The sequence below is a fragment of the Prionailurus viverrinus genome, chromosome B4 (genome assembly GCF_022837055.1).
Source record: "Prionailurus viverrinus isolate Anna chromosome B4, UM_Priviv_1.0, whole genome shotgun sequence".
NCBI lineage: Eukaryota > Metazoa > Chordata > Mammalia > Carnivora > Felidae > Prionailurus > Prionailurus viverrinus.
In genome coordinates this window covers 137779868-137801246 of record NC_062567.1, presented here as the reverse complement: position 1 = coordinate 137801246, position 21379 = coordinate 137779868, and the positions used below count along the sequence as shown (strand labels likewise).

At 64.5% G+C, this 21379-nt stretch overlaps 1 protein-coding gene across 2 annotated transcripts in view; it reads right to left on the bottom strand.

The window, feature by feature from the left end:
• TAFA5 (TAFA chemokine like family member 5) overlaps positions 1-21379 on the bottom strand; it is a 193449-nt gene that overhangs the window by 34739 nt on the left and 137331 nt on the right. For both annotated transcript variants that reach the window (XM_047866371.1, XM_047866372.1), the window contains exon 3: positions 2473-2600. In XM_047866371.1, the coding sequence (XP_047722327.1) occupies positions 2473-2600 (128 nt within the window). The remainder of the gene's footprint in view (positions 1-2472; positions 2601-21379) is intronic.

The window sequence follows — 21379 nt, the reverse complement described above, 5'->3', positions numbered from 1 at the left end:
AGCTGCCGGGCCTCGTCTCAGAGCCGGCTCCTGGGAAGTGTGGTTTCGGGGGAAGCGAGTTTCCACGAAGTCCCAGTTCCTGAGCAGAACGGGACAGACACTGCCCCCAACCGGGTGCTCGCTCTGCACAGAACTCAAGTGTGGCGCCTAATGGCTGACCGAGAACGTGGGTTTCTATCTGGTTCGGGGGACGGAGCACCAGTGCGCAGACGAGCACCTGATGACACATGCAGTTCATGGCCTCAGCACCTGACATGGGGGAGGGCGCGTCTTCCCGGGTTACGTTTCTGGTGCAGGCCAACGTCCACGGGCCAGCGGAGTGAGAAGCGGAGCCTGGGGCCACACAGACGTGGGAGCGCCCCGAGGCCGCCGGGCCACCACACCTCGCTGTGTCCTGCCGTGACGACCCCATCTCCCTGGTGACCCCGTGCGTGGGCTTTTCAGTACGCGGCATTCACCCTGACGACGTGGGACTCTCTCATTTTACTCTATTTCTTCTAACTTCTTGTAAATGCTGATCATGATCCAGGAAATTAACTTCATGACCCACTAATGGGGAGCAAGCTGCCCTCTGAGGAGCCACGCTCTAGGACACGCAAACACCAGCACGCGCCCGGGGTCTCTCCCCAGGAGCTGGAGTCATTAACGTATCGCACACGCGTACGGGGGCCCCGCGTGAGGGCCGCTTACAGGTGGGTGGGCACAGAGAAGGGAACACGGAGGCGTGAGGTGAGACGTCGTGGGGGTGGGGGGAGGGGCACCGCTCCAGACGCGCTCTAGCCACTGAGTTGGAATTGCTTGTCACCTGGCCAAGCCATCATGAGGTCCCTCAGAGCCCATCTCACGGGAAAACGGTCGTGATGGAAGGGGAGACCCCATAGCGCTAACTGAGCATCTATAAGAGAATCGAGACGCGACCTTGAAACCTGGACTACGTCTCCAATTATACAGTGTTTGGGTCAAGAGCTCAAGTAAACTTTTCGGAAAGCTTTGCAAACGGGTCACCGCAGCCCAGCCTTGCCGTGAGAGCCGGAGCTCTGTCTGGAGACACCTGGGAAGACCCCCGCCCTCTGGCTTTATCACACTGACCCCTCGGTCCCACGGATGGAGGACAGTGGCCCTGGCCAGTGAGGGTCTGCGTGTCCCCAGGTCTCCCCCGTTTGGGAACGGCACACAGACGGGGACCCTAGAATAATGAGCCCCTGGAGCTGGTGGCCACACGTCAGAAGCTCCCCTGGGCTCCCTCGGAGCCGCCAGGCAGGTGACAGGTCCCTGCACACCTGATGGGCATGAGGACAGGGTGGCCATTCCCGTGTTCATCGCAGGTGAACAAGTGACTGTCTCAGCTGAGGGCCGCATGTGGCCGGTGCCCCCCGCCCAGCCCACGCTGCCACCAAGGGAGAACTGCCTAACTCCCACCAATGGGCAGCCGCTGCTCAGACCGTGCCCCCGAGGGGCCTGGAGCATATGGGCTCCACCCAGAGGCTGCGGGTTTTCCTCTGGCCCAGCTCCTGAGGGCTGCGGCTCCCACAGCAATCCCGGGAGGAGGCCCGGACCCCCGTGGGGCTTTCCAGATGCTTCCCCAGGGACCCCAGACCTCCCTGACTCAACGTTCCCGAGGCGGGAGTCACGGCCAGATCACACCCTACTCCAGTCCTCAGTTTCTAGGTGGAGCTTATGAGGAAGGGCGGGATTGGGGTGAGAATGGGCCAGCAGGCAGCAGAGGTCATTGCCGTGTGGGCCTCGGCCTGCAGAGCCCCAGGGCCAGAACCAGAGGACACGGGCGCCGACTCCCCTGGCCTGGGCCGTCGCTGCACAGGCCTCGAGGAACTTACCTTTGGAAAAGGGACCTCAGCGAGCAGTCCCAGGACCCCCTCCCCTCCCCTCCTGCCCCTGCCATCCCCACCCCCAAGGAACAGCAGCCATGGGGACAGGGCTGGTCGCAGCGCCTGGAAAGGAGGGTCCGCGGTGTGCCCCCTCAGTGGACGGGGGTGCTGGGGAAGGACAGGGGGCACCTCGGGGGTTTGTTGGGGCCTCTGCCGAGTGGCCACCTGCGGTGCCCAGGGCAGGAACAGACATTCAGGTCACCACCCTTCCCCAGTCAATCCTGCTCTTTCAAGAGCCTTCGCCCCACTCTGGGGGGCCCCAACCCCTTCTCCTGGAGCTTCGAGCATGCCCCTGCCCCAGAAACGAGACACCACCACCAACCACCGGTTGTGCGTGGGCCCTCAGCTACCTCCTGAGTGGTTCTGTCACGCTCTCCGTGATGGCCCGAGGGGGCGGGGACAGCCCAGGGACCGACTGATTGGAGCCCAGAGAATGAGGCGGGCGTGGAGGCGGGCGTGGCCTCTCCACACCAGGAAGCCGACTGCCCCCGTCATCGCCGGTGTGGGGCCGCCTCCCCTCGAGGACCCGGTGCCCGGGGCCCGCCGCCCTCCCTGCGTCCCAGAGCGAGCAGGGCCGCGTACGCACCGTGGTGGTCTTTATCCGCCCTCCGGGCTGCGTGCACGTCCAGCCTGACCGGTTGATCAGCAGGTCACAGCCTTCACCCTCCAGACACGGGAGCATGTCGCACCACTGCTTTGTCTTGATGATCCGAGCTGCGGGAGACAGGAGGGCGGTCAGTGTGGCTCAGCTGGGGCAGCGCCCGCACCCTGACCCCACCCTGGGCGCCGGCCACGGGGGCCGAAGGCCTGGTGGGCGGTGCCCGGGTCACGCGGGGCGGCCGGCCACTGCTGCCCTGGACCCCGTTCGGTGCTGCTCCCCAGGCCCGGCCCAGCCCCCAGCCCCCAGCCCCCAGCCCCCAGCCCCCAGTAAGTGGTAACGGGGTGTTGAGGAAAGTTTCAGGGAGCAGCCACGGCCTCGTCCTGGAGTGGACAAGTCTGTTCTCTCCTTAAAAGCAGCACTTGGGGCGCCTGGGTGGCGCAGTCGGTGAAGTGTCCGACTTCAGCCAGGTCACGATCTCGCGGTCCGTGAGTTCGAGCCCCGCGTTGGGCTCTGGGCTGATGGCTCGGAGCCTGGAGCCTGTTTCCGATTCTGTGTCTCCCTCTCTCTCTGCCCCTCCCCCGCTCATGCTCTGTCTCTCTCTGTCCCAAAAATAAATAAAAAACGTTGAAAAAAAAAACTAAAAAAAAAAAAAGCAGCACCGATGTCCCTCCGTGTGGCACACGCGGGCCGGGTGAAGGATGGGGACGCAGGGGCCGGGGGTCGGCGCTGCGAGCAGGGTCCTCAGGAGGTGGGCCAGTGCTGCCGTCGGACCGATCCACGGCGGGTCTCGCAGTGACCACGGCCCCTCCCTGGTCCTCCTCCAAAAGTGGGGGGCTGACCTGAGCCCCTGTCATCGCCTGGGGTGCAGGCAAGCGACAGGGTGGGTAGACCCCAGGTGGCCGCTGAGCCCGGAGTGACGCGGCGGCCATAAAGCCCGAACCAACCGCTTCCAGGCAGAAAAGAGCCACGTTTCTCCCTTGCTGGAGGCACCCCATCATTTTGCAGCTGCGGCCCTGTGCTGCTTTCCGAGTTAGGACACAGTGCGCGTCCTCCCAGAGGCACGTACGGCCGGCTGACCGCACTTTTACAGGAAGGGGATCCGCGCAAATCGGAGGGTCCCCCGTGCAGAGTCTGCGCATTCAGACCGGATGCCCCCAGAGGGCCAGACGCACGCTTCCAACCACAGCCTCGGCCCCAGCTCCCGCCCCCCTGCCGGAGGACGCACACGGGGGTCCAGGCCGAGCGAGCACAGGCGCGTGTTTGTGCATCTGCCCTGTGCCGGTGTGCCTGTCCCCTCGGGGGCGGTGGGAGGAGGCCAGCAGGGCCGGGAGACAGTCCGGGGGCGGGACCTGGAGCCGTCCAGAGGATGCACTAGGTGGTCACCCTGAGACCTGCTCCTTTCCAGGCCAGGCCACGGACGGGACTGCACCAAGCTAAGTTGCAAGGTGAAGCCCTGACCCTCTACCCCCAACGTGTGGGTCCTCGGGACTGTGCTCTTACAGAAGTTGGATGACATCAGGTCACGAGGGTGGGGTCCCGGTCCCATAGGACTGGTGCCCGTGTGAGAGCAGACACCGAGTCTCCGCTGTCCCTCGGCACCGAGCCCACGAGGACACGTGAGAAGCCAGAGGAGGCCTCTTGCTGGAACCTGAGCCACCGGTGCCGTTGCCTCAAATCCCGGCCCCCAAACATTTGCTGCTGAAGCTGCCCTCGGGGTGGCATTTTGTCACAGCAGCCTGTGACACGAGGGACACTCACCCCTCGGACACACTTCTCATTCAGCTGGAAAGTCAGCACGGAAGACACTGCAGCTGAGAACCAGTGCGGCTCCCCAGGGCAGGGTGGGGACGCGCAGGACTCCATGCGCAGCATCCCCAGGAACGTCTCTGCAATGAGAGGCCGCTGTCCTGGGCCGGACCCTTGGGGGAGATGCTGGGTGCAGGCGGGAGCCCCTCCCGGGCCCGGCCACGCGGGAGCCAGCGCTTTGCCCAGTGCACTCCCCCCCCCACCCGCCCCAGGCCTCCCTCCTCCTCCGCTCATCATTCCTGCCAGGGCCCCACCACGACGTCCTGTCCCGGATGCACCACTTTGTCACGGTAAAAGATGGCCCCAAAGCCCTGTTGGAAGCCAGGAGACGGACACCCTAAGCCCGCGGAGCGGCTACGGATTGAGGCACACGCCCGGCCCAATCCCCGGAAATCCTCTGCGTGGCGTCTGGGCGAGGATCCCGACAAGTGTCCGGGAAGCTTCTCTGGGATCAGCGGTGAGGATCGGCGAGGAAGGGGCTTAAGTGTGGATCAAAGGGAATCCGCATCCGCGCTCCCCGTCTGTCTCCCTGAGCCGCACCCAGGGAACGCGGTCACCGAGGCTCCGCCACCGGGGAGGCCTGGGCCACCCCAACGCTTGACCAAGGGTCTGAGAGCGAGAACAAGGTGTCTCGGGGACGACGTCCCCTTCGGCGGCGAGAGGATGACGAGGTTCTGCAGGCAAGAAGGCCACGCAGGCGGGGGACTGCGTCATCCGGGAGGGGGCTGCACAGACAGTGCTGAGGGCCGGTCCCGGCTGGGGCTGTGCTGCCCAGGGTGCGGGACACCCCGGGACACGGCCAGACGCCCGAGCTGGCGGGGCCGGCAGAAGGGCCTGGGTTCCATGCTGCACCGCCGTGTGCCGGCCGCGGGGCCTCAGCAGCAGCGTTCGTCCACCCTCGGGCCCGGTCCTCCCAGGGGAGCACGGTGCCGGGAGGAGGAGCAGGTGCCCACACAGGGCTCAGCCTGTCGGGGCGCTCACGGACACGCATCCCTCACGGTCGGGCCCCCTGCAGCCACTGGGGCTGGCGGCCGTGGACAGACGCTGGGGGAGAGGGCCCCAGCCTCGCGTGCACCCTGAGGACCTCGGGACGCTCCCGTTAGCCTCACGGCAGCTCCCCTTCCCTCGCCAGGCCCTCAGCCGAGGCCACGTCACCGCAGCGTGACCCCGGGCTCCGCCTGGGCTCCGTTCACCTTTCTGGAAGCTGCCTGCAGGCCGCGGACCCCACCCCTCCACTCCTTCCTGTCACACACGCAGCTCTGAAAGCGAGGAACACGCGGCCCCCCTCGCCATGTCCACACGGCCGATCACACACGTCCCCACCTGCTCACACGTGCTCCTGTTCACACGCACGGGAACACGGCGGTCACGCAAATGCACACAGACTCTTAAACGTACGAACACGGGCAAACAGCACGTACCCGTCTGTGCGTCCACGAGTGCGTGCGCACGCACACGAGCGGACGCATCAAGCGGCTGACGGCCACCCGTCCCCCACGCAGCGTGGCGGCCGGGCGTGCCGGGGGCCGGCCCCGCGGAGGGCACTGGCCGGCCGCTGCTGAGCACACGCCTTCTGTTCGCTGCAGAGCTCAGCTCAGCCGGCCCGAGCCCACTTCCTGCTGGAGGCGGTGGCAGGCACAGCTCTGGCCACCGTGTCCCAGGGACACAGGGACCTTTCGTGCCACACGTCACGGTGTCGGTGACGCTGAGGCAGCTCTGGTGCCGGGGAGGGCACCCGCCAGGGGCTGATGGTGCCCCCAGTGGCTGACAGTCAGGGGCCTCAGCCGCGTGGGCAGCTGGGCCCCCATCTCATCAGGCGTCATTGGCACGTCCCCTGGCCTGTCCCTGGGCCCGGGAATGCAGGCTTTTCCAGACTGGGGCTGGGGGCCAAAATGGAGCCTCTGATGGGGCGTCTACTCGGCCGTGGGGGGTGCCATTGCCCCTCCCTCGGCCCGTCCCCACCTCGCATGGGTCCCCAGAGACGCCCCCAGGCACCCAGCACTCGCACCTCCTCCCGCCAGCCGGTCTCGCTCCCCGTGAACATGCTTGCACCTGCCCACACGCACCCCGGGGCGGCTCTGTGCACCTGCTGCTGGCTGGGCGCCTGCCCCTCCCCCGGCAGCGAGCGCTGGGAGCCTCAGGCTGGGGCCCCGAGTGGCTCCTGGCCCCGCTCCAGACTGCCCTCCACGCGGGCATCCCAGGGACGCGGGCTCTGCCTCAGGCCCCTGCTGCTTCAGCCGTGGGCAGCGTGTGGCAGGCTGCTCGGGACACAGCTGGACGGGCATCAGAGGGCCAGAGGGGCAGCGAGGCCATGGTGGGGCGGGTGGCCCTGGTCCGGGGAGAGAGGCCGGGCACTGGGGAGAAAGGCCACAGCGTAGGGCCCGCAGACAGGGGCCACAGTGCTACAGGCGGGGAATTCGCCGGACGGTCAATTTGCCCAGACGGCGTTCGGGCCAATGGTGAATGGAGCTGAAGACGGGTCAGGAGAGCCACAGAGTGACGGGGCCGGACAGCGGGCAGCGGGGACACTTCTGAGAAGAGACGAGGGAGAGACTACCTTCCGGGGAAAGGACAGCCCTTCAAAAACACAGCGGGACGGCAGCGGGATCGGAGAAGGGGTCCCTACACAGCCCCCCAGCAACATGGCCTCACCGGCCCTGGGAACACTGGCCCGGCACACGGGCACACGTGCCCCGGAGAAGCCCCTCCTTCCTCTAAGAGACGCGCGAGCGGCCCGGCACCGGGTCCGAGTCAGGCAGCGGGGGACCGTGGACACAGCCGGGAGCTCCTCCCGCCGGCCCCCGACCCCAGCCCGAGCCAGGAAGGGGCGGCTCAGGGGGCTCCCCGCCTGCGGCAGGGCTGGGCGGGGGGACGGGGAATGTCAGGGTGGAGGGTCCAGCCCGCGTCCACTGCTCTGAGCTCACCGAGCTGCACGGCTTCGTGACTGAAGGGCAATCTTCTCGCCCCCGAGAACACTTTACTCTCCCGGAGCAGCCGGAAGCTTCCATCCAGGGCAGAGCCTGGGCTCGTCCGGCTGCTTTGCGAGCGCACCCTGCGGGCCACAGGGTCCCTGGCCCCGTGTGGGGGTGCACTGAGGACCCTTGCTCTCTGCCCCTCAGACAGGGACTCCCGCACAAGGGCATGAAGGCACGGAGCCCTCCCGCCACGCTCCCCGGGTCCCCCACACCGTCCACTGGGCCACCCTCGGGGACCGCCTGCCAGAGACGCAGGGCTGAGCCGTCCTCTCTGAGCACCGTCCCCCAGGGAGGCAGAGCCCGGCAGGGTCCACTGGAGACGACCACGGCGGCCGTCCCGGCTGGTGTTGGGGCCCCGTGAACGTCTCCTACTGGAATCCCAGACTTTGGGCCCTCGGTGGGGACACGTGCCTCCACCCAGCTACCCTTTTACATCAGGACGATGACGGTCAGGCAAGCCGTGCTGCTTCCAAGGACCCTTCTAGAAAACACTGGGGACCTGCGCCCGCGGGTGCAGCCTGGCCGTCCTGGAGGGCGCTCTGTGCCTACAAGTGTGCCCCCACTTGCTCCGCAGCCTTGGCACAGGGAGAGGGGGTGGCGCTAAGGCCACACGGTGGGGGGGCACAGCGCCCGGGGCCACAGCACCCTGCTGGCTTCCTGCCCGAATGCCCCTCCGGGAGCAGTTCACGAGGCGAGAGCGTGGCAGGACACGGCACGGCTCGGTCCCCTGCCCCTGTCACGACCGGATCACGCCCATCTAAGGAAGTGCTGGAAGGAGACAGCCTGGGACAGGCGCCGGGAGCCCCTCCCACTGGTGCCCCGGGACAGCTCTGGGGGAAATACGGGGGCTCTGCCGTTACCAGCGGGGTTTCAGACAACATGTGGGCGGTGTCCCCAACTCCAGAGCCTCCGGGCAAAGGCAGAAGAAAGCGTCAACGTGGAGCAAACTGGCAGGTGCCACGCCCGAGGATCTCCCCCGAACATCTGCCCTAGAAAAATGCTGCCAATTTAAATGTTATTGGTTCTGCGGTTTTGTTTGTGTTTAATCTGTAAGTGGTTTCAGTCTTTTTCCAGTTTATAGTCTGGTGAGGACGCCCGGCTTGGTGTTTGTTCATATCCCGGCAACATTATAATAGAAACCACTTAGGTCAGTTGCGAGGGGCCCAGGGAAGGAGCTTTCCCTTCAAAGGGGTTTTCAAGTGATTTAAGTCTGGGCAACACCCGCTGCCCACCCGCGGTGAGCTGGGCAGAGAAGGAGGCAGAGCCAGGGCGGGAGACTGACGCACGGAGCCTCCGGGGCCAGACTGGGGCCGCAGAAGGGAGCCCAGAAGGTTCCGGTCCCGTAGCCCTCACCACCCTCGCCCCAGCCAGAGGGGCTTGGATCTCCTGTGACAGCCCCCTCTGGGGTCTCCCTGCCGTGGCCCCAGCCTAGAGACGGAGGGACCTGGAGGCGGGCGTGGGCTGTGAGCGTGGGCTGTGGGGTAGCCTTTCTTTCCCCCCGTCCCTCCGGCCCCTCCAGGGGGGAAGCGTCTCCCCTGAGATTCTCATAGATTCCACATTTGTTGTAGTTGTTCGGGTAACGGAACATCTTAAGTCGCTCGCAGCATCGTGCAGAAACCAGGGCCAGCCCCAAAATCGATGGAACACTGATCGATCTCTGCCCGCTGCGGGCCCCACCCCTCCCCGGGGCCCGGTCAGCCGCTCCTTTGTCCTTCCTCCCAAATGACCTGTGAAGGGCGGGGTGGAGACTGGCACAAACTGATGTTGGCTCACGGTGGGGCCAGGCCGTGCCTGGAGGATGCTCAGTCCCGATTCTCCTTCTCTGGAGCACATTCCAGAAGCCTCAAAGGCCCAGGAGTCTGGCTGCAAAGTCTTCTCTGCTGCACTACCCCTACTCAGCAGATCCAGCTCCCTCTGGCTCAACAGGCCTCCTCGCCACCGCCATCACCACCGCCATCACCACCAGCATCACCACCAGCATCACCACCAGCATCACCACCGCCATCACCACCGCCATCACCACCAGCATCACCACCGCCATCACCACCGCCATCACCACCGCCATCACCACCAGCATCACCACCAGCATCACCACCAGCATCACCACCGCCATCACCACCAGCATCACCACCAGCATCACCACCAGCATCACCACCGCCATCACCACCGCCATCACCACCAGCATCACCACCAGCATCACCACCGCCATCACCACCGCCATCACCACCGCCATCACCACCGCCATCACCACCAGCATCACCACCAGCATCACCACCGCCATCACCACCGCCATCACCACCGCCATCACCACCGCCATCACCACCGCCATCACCACCAGCATCACCACCGCCATCACCACCGCCATCACCACCGCCATCACCACCGCCATCACCACCGCCATCACCACCAGCATCACCACCGCCATCACCACCGCCATCACCACCGCCATCACCACCGCCATCACCACCGCCATCACCACCGCCATCACCACCAGCATCACCACCGCCATCACCACCAGCATCACCACCGCCATCACCACCGCCATCACCACCAGCATCACCACCGCCATCACCACCGCCATCACCACCGCCATCACCACCAGCATCACCACCGCCATCACCACCGCCATCACCGCCATCACCACCGCCATCACCACCAGCATCACCACCGCCATCACCACCGCCATCACCACCGCCATCACCACCAGCATCACCACCGCCATCACCACCGCCATCACCACCGCCATCACCACCAGCATCACCACCAGCATCACCACCGCCATCACCACCGCCATCACCACCGCCATCACCACCAGCATCACCACCAGCATCACCACAAGCATCACCACCGCCATCACTACCGCCATCACCACCAGCATCACCACCAGCATCACCACCGCCATCACCACCGCCATCACCACCGCCATCACCACCGCCATCACCACCGCCATCACCACCAGCATCACCACCGCCATCACCACCGCCATCACCACCGCCATCACCACCGCCATCACCACCGCCATCACCACCAGCATCACCCATCAGCATCACCACCAGCATCACCACCGCCATCACCACCGCCATCACCACCGCCATCACCACCAGCATCACCACCGCCATCACCACCGCCATCACCACCGCCATCACCACCGCCATCACCACCAGCATCAACCATCAGCAGCTCCCGGACTGAGCTCTTGTCGTACTGGGCACACTGGCCCCTTCACTCCAACCGCACTTCTTAGCGGAGGCTCTCCGGAAGCTCTTTCAGAACGTGCGGGTTCTGAGGGTTCCCGGGACAAGGAACCGTGAGAAGCTGGGGTTTCTTGCCCAGTGGCCAACCCGTAAGTGCCCTCTTGTGGCCTCTGTCACTCCAGGGCAGACCTCCTTCTTTTCAGAAGCCCCCCGTGTCCCAGTCTGATACCCCCCCGCGTGTGCCCACGGTGCGGCACGAGCGGAGACTGGCGAGGAATCTCAACCCCGTCGCTGAGGCTGTGGACACAGGACCTCCTACATCTCATTCTTCACAGCCTCCAGCCTCCCCGGAGGACAGCTGATGCGGGAAGGCTGCAGAGCTGTGTCGGCACAAACCCAACCGGCTTCCTCCCGTCGGTGGAAAACCCCGCTGCAGGCAGAGATGGTTATGCGGCTGCAGAGGGGGGGCCCAGTCAGCACCCCCAGGCCCCGCAGTGGAGCCCGCGGCATGGGGGGCAGCCAGCCAGGACCTCCTGCCCGCCCTGACTCAGCCGGCGAGGGCTGTGTGTCCTCCCCAGCCTGGGGGGGGCTTCAGGGCTCATGGTGGGTGGTGAGCAGGACTGGGAGGCAGGAGGCCCGGGTTCGAGTCTCAGCCCTGCCACCACCTGGACTCCTCGAGCCTTTCGATTCGGCTCCTAGTCAGTGCCTCCAAATCGATCAACAGAAAACACGCCGTGCCTGACGCTTGATGCTCCGGAGGGACGTCCAGGTTCTGGCCAGGGCCTGACGCTCCCGCCTCGTGTGTCCCAATGGCAACAGAAGGTAAGCCTGTGTCCTCACCGTACAGACCGCATCCCCAGGGCCTGACCCTGGAGCCGGCGTGAGACACTGATGTCCCAGCTCACCCAGACACCTTGCAGATGCTGGGCCAACAGCTGTGGCCCCTGACGTGCCAGCAAGCAGCTTAAGTGGGGAGCAGCAAGGAAGCGTCTGGGCCAGCACGGGGCCCCCGCTGTGTCGAGTGTGTTCCATCGGACAACTGGTCTCGCCCAGAGGCAGGTGGGCGCGGGGGTGGGGTGTGCACGAGCACCTCTGCGTGCCCACCCGAGCAGGTGCTCAGCAAACACTGAGGAAATGCCCAGACACACAGAAGAGCAAGCCGTCACAAAACCCGACTTCTGACGTGTCGGCTGCTGGTTCGAGTGCCCCCAGCAACTCCAGGTGACCCCAAGATCGAAGCGCAGACTTGCCTCCTTGGCCCATAAAGCCCGTGAACGTCCAGCACCCCGCTGCCTGAATCCTGGCCTCCTTATCTCTGTCCTGCCTCCAGAACCTTCTGCCCTGGGCCTGATCACATGTCCCCTCCACCTCCCAGGCCACCCTCTCTCCTGGCTCCCGAGTCCAGGCCAGCATCTGGCCTGCCAGGCCGCCCTCGACGCCCTCACACCCCACACGCAGCCGGCACTGGGGCCCGGAGCCCACACCTCTGGGGGTCCCCGTGCACCCCTGAGCTCACAGAGCAACCCCCTCACTTCCACCCTTCCCACGGAGTCCTCGATCAGAATGTTCGTGTTACAGGGAGGAATTAGCACGAGACCAGAGCCGGGCGGGACTTTCTTGCCCAAGGAAGACAAGTGGGCACAGCCCGCCAGCAGGGGTCTCGGCTGCCCCCGCCTGGGGATCCCCCCCCCCCCCCCCCCGTGAAGATCCGCCATGGCGGCTGGGCCGGGAGCTGAGGTCCCAGGTGATCAGGCTCAAAGCTCCCTTGCACCTAATAACGAGCAGGACGCCAGGCCATTTGCTGAGTTCATTTACAATCCGGGAGGGTAATGGTGCCTTACGCGAGTAATTTCTCACGGATCCTCAAAAGAGCCACGGACTTCGTCTCCCGAAGCGCGTTCTTCTTGGGAAGGCCCAGGAGGCTTTTATTTACTCAGTAAGCCTCCCCGAGCACTCGCTCCGTGTGAGCGGGGCGTCCGCACCAGCTCCTGGGCCACGGCCCCACCGGGAGCAGGAACACCCCCCGTCCGGGCCGTGGCTCTGAACCTGGGAAGACGACCGCGAGACACAGGGGACACGCTCACGGACCGGGACAAACCACACACGCTGCAGGCCACAGAGAGCCCGAGCCACCCGCTTCAAAGGCGGCCACCTGGCTCTCTGGCCAACGACTTCTCTAGAAGTGGCATCGTCTGGACAAGCACGTAAGGTGAGGCCCCGTGAGGAGCAGAAGACGAGGAAACGCTATCATGGACCCCTCGCTAATGAGGGAAAACTCGGATTTATGACCTCATTAAGCCTCAGAACCCTCCTTCAGGAGGGAGCATGGGCCCCTTTCACAGACAGGAATACTGAGGCCTGGGAGTTCCCCTCTCCTGCTCCCCCCTCTGCTACCAGGTGCACACCATCCTCCGAAGGCCCCCCCACCCCACCATCACCACTCCTGAAGCCCCCCAGGGGGCCAGGGTGAGGGGCGCTGCAGGTACCCAGGCCCAGACTCTTCTGGGCCCCATCCCCATCCCTCCCCCCATGCTCAGGCAGTGTAAGTCCTACCCGTGTTTCCCCTGATGTCCTGCCCCCCTGCCTCTCCTGCCCCCCAGGTCTCCCTCCGTCTGCACAGCCACCCCCTCTCCTGGGAACCCTTCTCTGCCCCCCCTCCGCCTTCCGCCTCTCCCCCCGGGACGGCCCGGCCGCTCCCTGCTGTCCCTGTGGTGGGCCGTGGGTGGGCTTCTGATGACCCCAGACCCGGGACTGTGCGGGACCCCTCAGTGCTCTGCTGAGGTCCCCGGGGGGCGAGGGGACAAGGGATGGAGGGATGAAGACACAGGACAGGAAGGCGCCCGGCCCACCTGGCCCAGGTGGTCACAGATGCTCAGAGACATAGAGTCTGGGCAGGCATGGACCCTGCGTGGCAACCCCGTGCCCGCTCGCCTCGCCTCCCTGGCGACACCGGCCCGGGACTGGGTTTATACACCCAGATTTCACTCCTCACTGCCTTTATTCCTACCCGTAAGGGGTCCTCAGGAGGCGGGGCTGAGGGTCAGAGTGGACCCCAGTGGAACCTCCTCACCAGAGCCACGGCACTTCCTATGGCGGTCAAGCTGCTGACCACGTGTGCACACGTGAGTTGAGCCGTGCAGCCGTGCATTTGTGTGCGCGCACACGGGTGTGATGTGCACACGTGTGTGCATGTGTGTGTGCGTCCCTGTCTGTGGGGTCTGAACGTTCTGGTCCAGCACCCGAGCCGCATGTGACGAGGGAAGTCCGGGGCCAGCTACACCCCGCCCGGCGGGAAGGATGCGGAGGCTCCCTCCTCGTTTTCGGGCACCAATACGCTTCGGCTCAATCCCCGTGAACGACGGCAGCCCCGCCAGGCCCCTCGCCCACCCCCGAACCAGAGGAGACAAAGATATGACCCCGAGGGACCCGAGTCTGGCCGACGGTGGCAGGTGTGGACAGCAGGCCCCGCGGCGAGCATGCTCCCGGCTCTGGCCTGGACAGATGGATGGGGACAGACGTGCTAATTTGCCCGGGGACCGTGGAGACCGCACCGCCGCGCTCAACGCCAGGCTCTTCGCTGCTCACAAACCGCACGGCTCCCTTTAGAATAAACCGTTTCTTCGTTCCCATTAACATATGAATCTGCTTACTTTACTCGACAGCTTGGAAAAATGAATCATCCAGAACAAAGCCAGTGGGGCTGCAGGAGAGCTCCGGCCACGTCCTCCGACGGGATCCCAGACAGACCCTGTCCGACCGAGGTGGGGGGGAGACCCTCCCCGGCAGGTCTGACCCAGAAGGGTACACCCCCCCCTTGTCTCGCTGGGGTCAGATCACACACCGGGAAACGGGCAGCTGACGCTTAATACACAGGCACACGTACTGATTACAGGTACACACACACACTGACCCACAGGAGCCAAACATAAGTGGGACATCCCAGGGTTCCAGAAAAATCTACCGTAGGGAAAGCTGATGTAGACCGTGAGGTCTTAACTGAGACAGATCCCTGTAGCGAATGTTCTGGAAGGGGAGAAGTGCCCTGGGCTCCCCACTGCTCTGCTCCACGGGGCGGTGCGTTAAGGCCCCTCCTGTCAGGGAGGCCCATGGGGCTGGAAGGTCAGAGGGTGCCCTGGGTGGCTTAAGCCCCCCCCCCCCAAAAGCCCACCTTCAGCCGGCCCTCCCTGGGCAGCCTGGTGCCGGGGCAGAGGAGTCAGGTGAGCACTGCCCTGAAGGACAGGGCAAGGGTGGTATCAAGACAGAGACGGCACACGGGGACATGCGTGCAGGGTCTGGGGGGCACAGCGAGGTGCAGCCTGGCCCGTGGAGGGCCGGGGGCCTTGTGGAGAGGAGTCTGTACGTCCAGACCCCCCTGGTGGGCTCCAGGTCTCCTGCCCGCGCCCCCTGCGGGGTCAGCCACACGGGGCTCAGGATGATACAAACAAGCAGAGTATCCTCAGAGATGCCCCCGAGCTTAAGGGAGAAACCCATTTGCTCTCAGCCCCAGAAGCACCTTCTGTGCTCCAGAAATTCTGCTTTGAAACGTCAGTGCCCAAACACATCAGGTGAGCACGCAGCGGGGGAAGGAGCGGGGCCACCCGGCCCTTGGGGAACGCCACCACCGGCTGCTGGGGACAGGCACGAGGCCCAAGGACACGGGGATGCCTCGCGGGTCCTCACAGGGACGTCCGTGCGCGGTGAGTGTTACAACCGCTGGGATCACCCCCAGGAAGGCCCGACTCCCTCATCCTTACATCACAGAGGGGGACACGGAAGCCCGGGGGGGGGGGTGTTAGGAAACGTGCCAGGGTCCCACGGCTGCCAAGTGACCCCGCGGGGAGCTGGGCTGGGGCAGCCTGAGCAGAGCCCCGTGCTCTCTGGATCCGTGTGGCCCTTGGGCAGGAGCCTGGAGGCAAGGGCATGGCGGGAGGAGGAAGGGAGGCTTGTCCGACAAGGACCGCGTCTGGGGCAGGCCCGCGGGCCTGTGCCCAGTGGGGCCGCCACAGCGGGGCTCCCTTGCCACCTGCCAGACGGACGTCTGCACAGCAAGGTGGAGTCGGGGACGGTGAGCGGGTGGAGGTGGAGCAAACGGAACCGGGCAGAGTGGGTGCCAGCAAGGGACAGCCCGGCCCAGCCGGGGGCGGGGGACAGGCCTCAGGAAGAGACCAGGCTCTTGGCCCCCGGTCTCACTCTGCGTCTCTCTCCCCTCCCCCACACCGGACGCAGTCAGAGCTCCCGGCCGCTCGGCCGTCCCCCTCCTCTGCCCGGAGCTGCCGCGGTGCAGCACCCCGTTCGGATGGCACTTCGGCTGCTTGTGCCTCCAGCTGAACGCTGCTACAAACACACCCGCCTTCCCTTCCTTCGAATTATTTTCTCAAGACAAATTTCTAGGAGTGGAATGATGGGATCGAGGGCCTGGGCATTTCCACGGCCCTGGATGCGTCCCGCCAGGCTGCCCACGGAATGGATTCCGCCCTGAACGCGGCCCCTGCACAGCTCCGAGGACGCCTGTCTTTCCCACGGGAGCTCCGGCCCGGAGTCACGTCCTGCGCTCGGCGTGCGAGTGTAGACGGGAGTGGGGTCCCAGGGCAGCCTGAAGAAACACGTCCCACCAATAAGCCGACCTGGGGTGGAAGTTCGTGCAGCTAAGTGCACGGGAGCAGACGCCGTTCTGAGAGTCACACGCGAGAGACGGCGGCCCCTGCCCTCTGTGGACCCAGGGCTACGAAGGGGCCAGAGACTCTGGGAGGCAGAGGGCGTGTGCCTCCCTCCCACCCTATCAGCACCCAGGCTGCACGGCCTGAGTGGCGCCTTGTCCCAGCCCTGTGCCGTCCCCACGGCAGGAAGCATCTGGTAGGGGTTGCGAATGAGGGTCTGAGGCCCCGGGTCTCCCACTGTGGTGGGTCACCAGATGATCTGGGAGCATCCGACCCCCGAGGGAGCTTCAGGTTGCACTGTGAGCTCAGGGTGGCTCCTGATACCCACCTGCCTGGGAACTGCTCCCCCCCAGACACCTGCAGACCCTCACAATGGTCTCCACCGCGGAAGCCGGTGAAGAGGGAGATATACCCAGGGGCACCGGGGTGGCACAGGCAGTGAAGCATCCAGCGTCGGCTCAGGTCATGATCTCGCGGTCCGTGGGTTTGAGCCCCGCGTCGGGCCCTGTGCTGGCAGCTCGAAGCCTAGAGCCTGCTTGGGATCCTCTCTCTCCCTCTCTCTGCCCCTCCCCCACTTGTGTTTTCTCAATTTCTCAACATGAATAAATGAACTTGAAAAAGGGAGACATCCACATCTCTCTACCTGTTACCTATCATCCATCGTATCTACTCTGTCCATCAAGTATCTATCGATCAACCCCTCTATTTACCTCGACTTACCTGTCTACCGATCTGTCTATGGGTCAACTTACGTGCCTACCTATCTATTGATGGACTGGTCTACCCGTCTGTCTGTCCTCCTGTCGATCTGTCTGTCCATCACCAAAGCCCCCATGCGCTCATCGGCCCCTCAGCGTCCAGCCGTCGCAACAGCCGCGTGTCTGCAGTGCTGGTTTGCAGTGAGCCAGGCCGATGCCACCACAACGGAGAGGATTCATTTCGCCCCCTGGCCTCCGCCCCAGTGTCAGGCTGCGGCTGAGGGGGGACACGGGGCGGGGGAAGGAGGGGAGCCTGCAAGCTGTGCCCAGGTCCAGGGCCCATCCCTGGTCCGGCTCCCAGCGCGAGGCCCACCTGGCAGCATGTGGGCTCCAGCCCGGCCCAGGGCAGAGAGGCACGGGGCCCGGCGTCCCATGGGCCCCACGGGGGAGGTCTTGCTGGGCTGAGTCGGAGAAGGGACAGGGGACGTGGCCACACCCAGCAATCCTAAGTCCTTTACAGAGTGCCCGGTCCAGGTGACGGCGGATGGGCTCACTGTGGCACACGGGCAGTGCACCGATGGGGGTCCACGTGGTGCTGGGTGACGGGAGCTGGCTGTCGCCATCACACAGAACCGAGCCAGCAGAAGGGCGGCCACCACGCCAGGGGACAAGGGAGAAAATCGGGAGGTGCCAGAAGGCGTCAGGGAGGGATCATGCACAAACTCTCACGCAGAGCCTTGCTCTCCCTCTCTTAGCCTTCTAGAATCTTCTGTGACCTGTGCAGTCATGCTCCTGGTCTGGGATTCGTGCCCTCGCCAGTGTGCCCATCATTTACATCGAGTGAGTAAATGATGAGTCTGTATGAGTCGCCTGCCCGTGTACCCTCACTGCTGCACCAGCCCCCACCCCCACCCCTCACTCAAGACGGGCACAGACCTCCATCAACTAGTTTGCAAAGGTGTCCCACAGACCCCGTCCCGCTGGATCCTCAAGGGGCCACAGCAGGAAGCATGCTCCCTGCTCACAAAGGCGAAGCCGGCCCCAGCGCTAACTCACGAGCCAGCAGGAGCTGGACCTCCGCGGCCTGGGGGTCCCGGCATCCGTGTGGCCGGGGAGCCGACACTCAGGGTTGTGTCTCGTCTGGGGGGTGGGGCCTGGCCCGAGTCCCTGACCTGCTCCGGGTCGTCTTGGTTACAGGAGGGAGATGGAGAGCTCGCAGCCAGCGCCCCTGCAAAACATCTGTGACGCCCGGCCTCGTCACTCACAGGCAGGTGCTGCTGGATGTTCCCCGGGCTCCTCAGACGAGGCGGAAGGCCCATGGGCTCCGGCCTCAGATGAACCCACCGGGAGCAAGTGGGATAGCAGTGGGTGCAGCTCGGCCTCCGGGACCCCTGAGCTCAAGCAGGGGCTCTGCCTTCTGGGCAAAGAGGGCCACGAACGCTCACTCAGGCTGAACCCAGTGTCTCCTGCCTCAGGGACACGGGCCTGTCCTTAGGAGCATAGAGCCAGTAGTCTAAGAACATCCTATACCAGAGAAAGCGCTGGCCATGAGGTGTCCACGGGGCAGTGGGGGCTCAGAGCAGGCCCTGGGCCAGCCGGGAGGGCTTCCTGGAAGAGGTGAGATTAAAGGAATGAACTGGCCACAGCGAAGAGGGAGACAGGGCGCTACAGGCAGAGAAAGGGGACCTGAAGCCCCGGGGCAAGTGTGTGGTCACTGCTGTGAGCTTGAAGCATCACAGAGACACAGGAAGCTCCGTGTACTCGGGCGGCTACAGAGGCCAGGGGGGCAGAGGCCGGCACTGGGGCGGGGGCAGTATACTGGGTGACCAGGCCCCCGGGGCAGGTCCCGCCAGTGTCTTAGAAGGGCCATGGTCCTCCAGGCCATGCAGGGAGCTGAGCAAGGGCCTGAGGGCTCAGAGTCCATTAGCCAGGTCCCCCCGAGGCCTGCCGAACCCCAAGCGGACCCTCAGGCGGCACTTTCTGGAATGTGGTGCCTATTCTAGGTGGGCTCTCCTGGGGTTACGGCACGTTCAGCCAGCACCTGGTCAGGGAGTCAGCCTGCCCAGGCCCGTTTCCTGAACAGGAGGGGGTGGAGAGGAGGGAGGACCACACCCTGCAGCCCTGGCTAGGAGCCCCCCCCTTGTCAGAGAGAAGGGGGCTTGTTCCGGCAGCTTCCCTGGCCCGCCAGCCGGAGGGCAGGCGCTGGGATGTGTCCACGGTGCCATGAGGAGGGCGGGGGAGGGACAGCTCCCCACCCGCCGACCCCAGCTCCCCAGCGGGTGAGCCCCGGCCAGGAGATGCGGAGAAGGCAGCATCTAGCTGCGGGCGGAGTGCGGGCGAAATTCCCGTGCTTTGGGGAGGCTCCCCTTCTGACAGACAGCACATCATCAGGAGCGTCTGATTCCCCACGAGCATCCCTGCGCCCCGGCCCACCTCCTGGAAAACCCGCATCCCAGGGCAGAGAGCACCCTGCCAGCGGCCAAGGGAAACGTCTAGCTAGAGGCTCGGAGGTGCTGGGATTGGAACAGAGGGAGGCGCGGAGCAGGCAGGAAGGACAGTGGCCCCCAGTCAGACCAAAGCAGCCTGGGTGCCCAGGGGGAGTCCCGGTGAGTGGCCGGGACGGGCCGGGCGTCCGCATTTCTAAAGCCCCGCCCGGGAGACTCCGACGTACCCCTCGGGGCCACAGGGGTGACCTGGGTTCCAAGGCAAGAGCCAGTGCATTGAACCAGCTCGGCCTTCGTTGAGCAAAGCAACCCAGACACAAAGGCAGCTGACGGAGCAACACGCACACCCTCACGTTACCGTCGAGTCTCTGTGCGGACGACTTGCTCGCGTTTTCGTAAAAGTCATCGGGGGCTTGGCCCTCTCCGCTGGGCTAACTGAACTCTCCTGAACCCTGAGACCCTGAGGGTGCAGGAGGGCAGGTGGGCCAAGGAGGCCTGGCCAGGCAGGGTCGCCCCGACCCTGGACCAGGAGGGCAATGCGCTAACACCCCCCAGCCAGAGGCGGACAGAGGTGGAGAGTGTCCCCCGCGCGTCCCCCAGCCTTGTGCCTCCCGTCTGCAGCTGAGCGCCTGTGAGCGCCAGGTCGCGGGAGGGATGCTGGGGACGGGGGCGGGAAGGGCCCACAGCAGCCAGTGCATGGTGCTGGGGCGCGTCCACACCCGCTTCGGACACCAGGATGCACTGTTTCCCAGGAGCAGGCGAGGTCGAGAATCTCCCTTTAACCCCATATGCTAAGAAGGCAGGCCGGTGGCTCCCCCGCCCCACAGCCAGGGGTGGAGTGGGCTTGCTCACGGCCACGGTCTGCGGTCTGCGAGGGAAGCAGGGCCCGGACCCGCCTGAGGCTGGCCCTCCGCAGCCCGAGGCCCAGCAGGCAGGAAGCAAAGGGCACGTGCCCTCCCCGCCCCCCAGGGCTGCCCGGCGCGGGCCCCTTCCATCGCTCGGGGGAAGAAAAATTCGGCAAACCCGAGATCACATCTTAAAATTAGACAAAATTTTCTTTCTACGACTTCGAGACAGCATAATCCAGCGCGAACGGTCTCAATAATTATTTTTTCTTTAAATAGTTACAGGAGAATGTATTAATTTTCAAGAGGGTCCTCTGATTAGCGTGATTCATTAGCTGCCTAGGACTATCCTGCGACACAGGAACGGGAAGGCTCGCTTTGTGATGCGCACTGAGCCACAGCAGTGGAAGACACTCCAAACGCGGGTAATCAAATTAGATTGAGGGGCAGAAGGAGGGAAAGAAACACAGTTGTCACGTGCTAGCTGCTTCATTATTTCATTAGGATTAAGAAATGTAAGTAGAGAGAAAAAAAAGGCCACTGCAATCATTTTTTTCTTGGGCAAATTCCCACAAGTTGACAGGAGCTACTCAACGGGCAGGACAAGAGAGGCAGCCGGGTTTTAATTTCAGGGTGTGGAGAGGAAAGCGTCTCCCTCTGGCTCCGGGAAGCAGAAGGGATCCTGTCGGGGGAGCTGAACCGCGAGGGGACAGCCCCCTTCCTTCCTTCAGGGCTGGGACATCCCTTCACTTAGGCCAGCGGGCGGCCGCGTGTGCTGTGGGTGTCAGGCTCTGGGGAACAAGCAGAGGTGGAAACAACGCGGAGGCGGGTCCTGCCTGAACAGGGGAGACGGGGGTCACGGCAGGGAGGGACTGAGGACAACGCTGCTTCCTTGGGGAAGCCAGTGCCCTGCCAGGACTCAGACTCAGTCCTATTCACAGAGGTCTCATTCACTGTGGAGCCCACAGAATATTCAGGAAGCCATCCTCTGTCTATCCCTCCACCTACATATCTATCTATCCACCCACCCATCTATCCACGCACCCACCCATCCATCTTTCCACCCACCCATCCATCCATCCATCCAGTCACCCATCCACCATCCAAATATGCAACTACCCATCCATCTACCCATCTATTCACCAACCTACCCACCCACCTAGCCCCTCATGCATCCATCCATCCATCTATCCATCCATCCATCATCCATTAATCTACCCATCCATCCATTGGTCCATCCACCTACCACCCATCTTTCCACCCAGCCATCCAT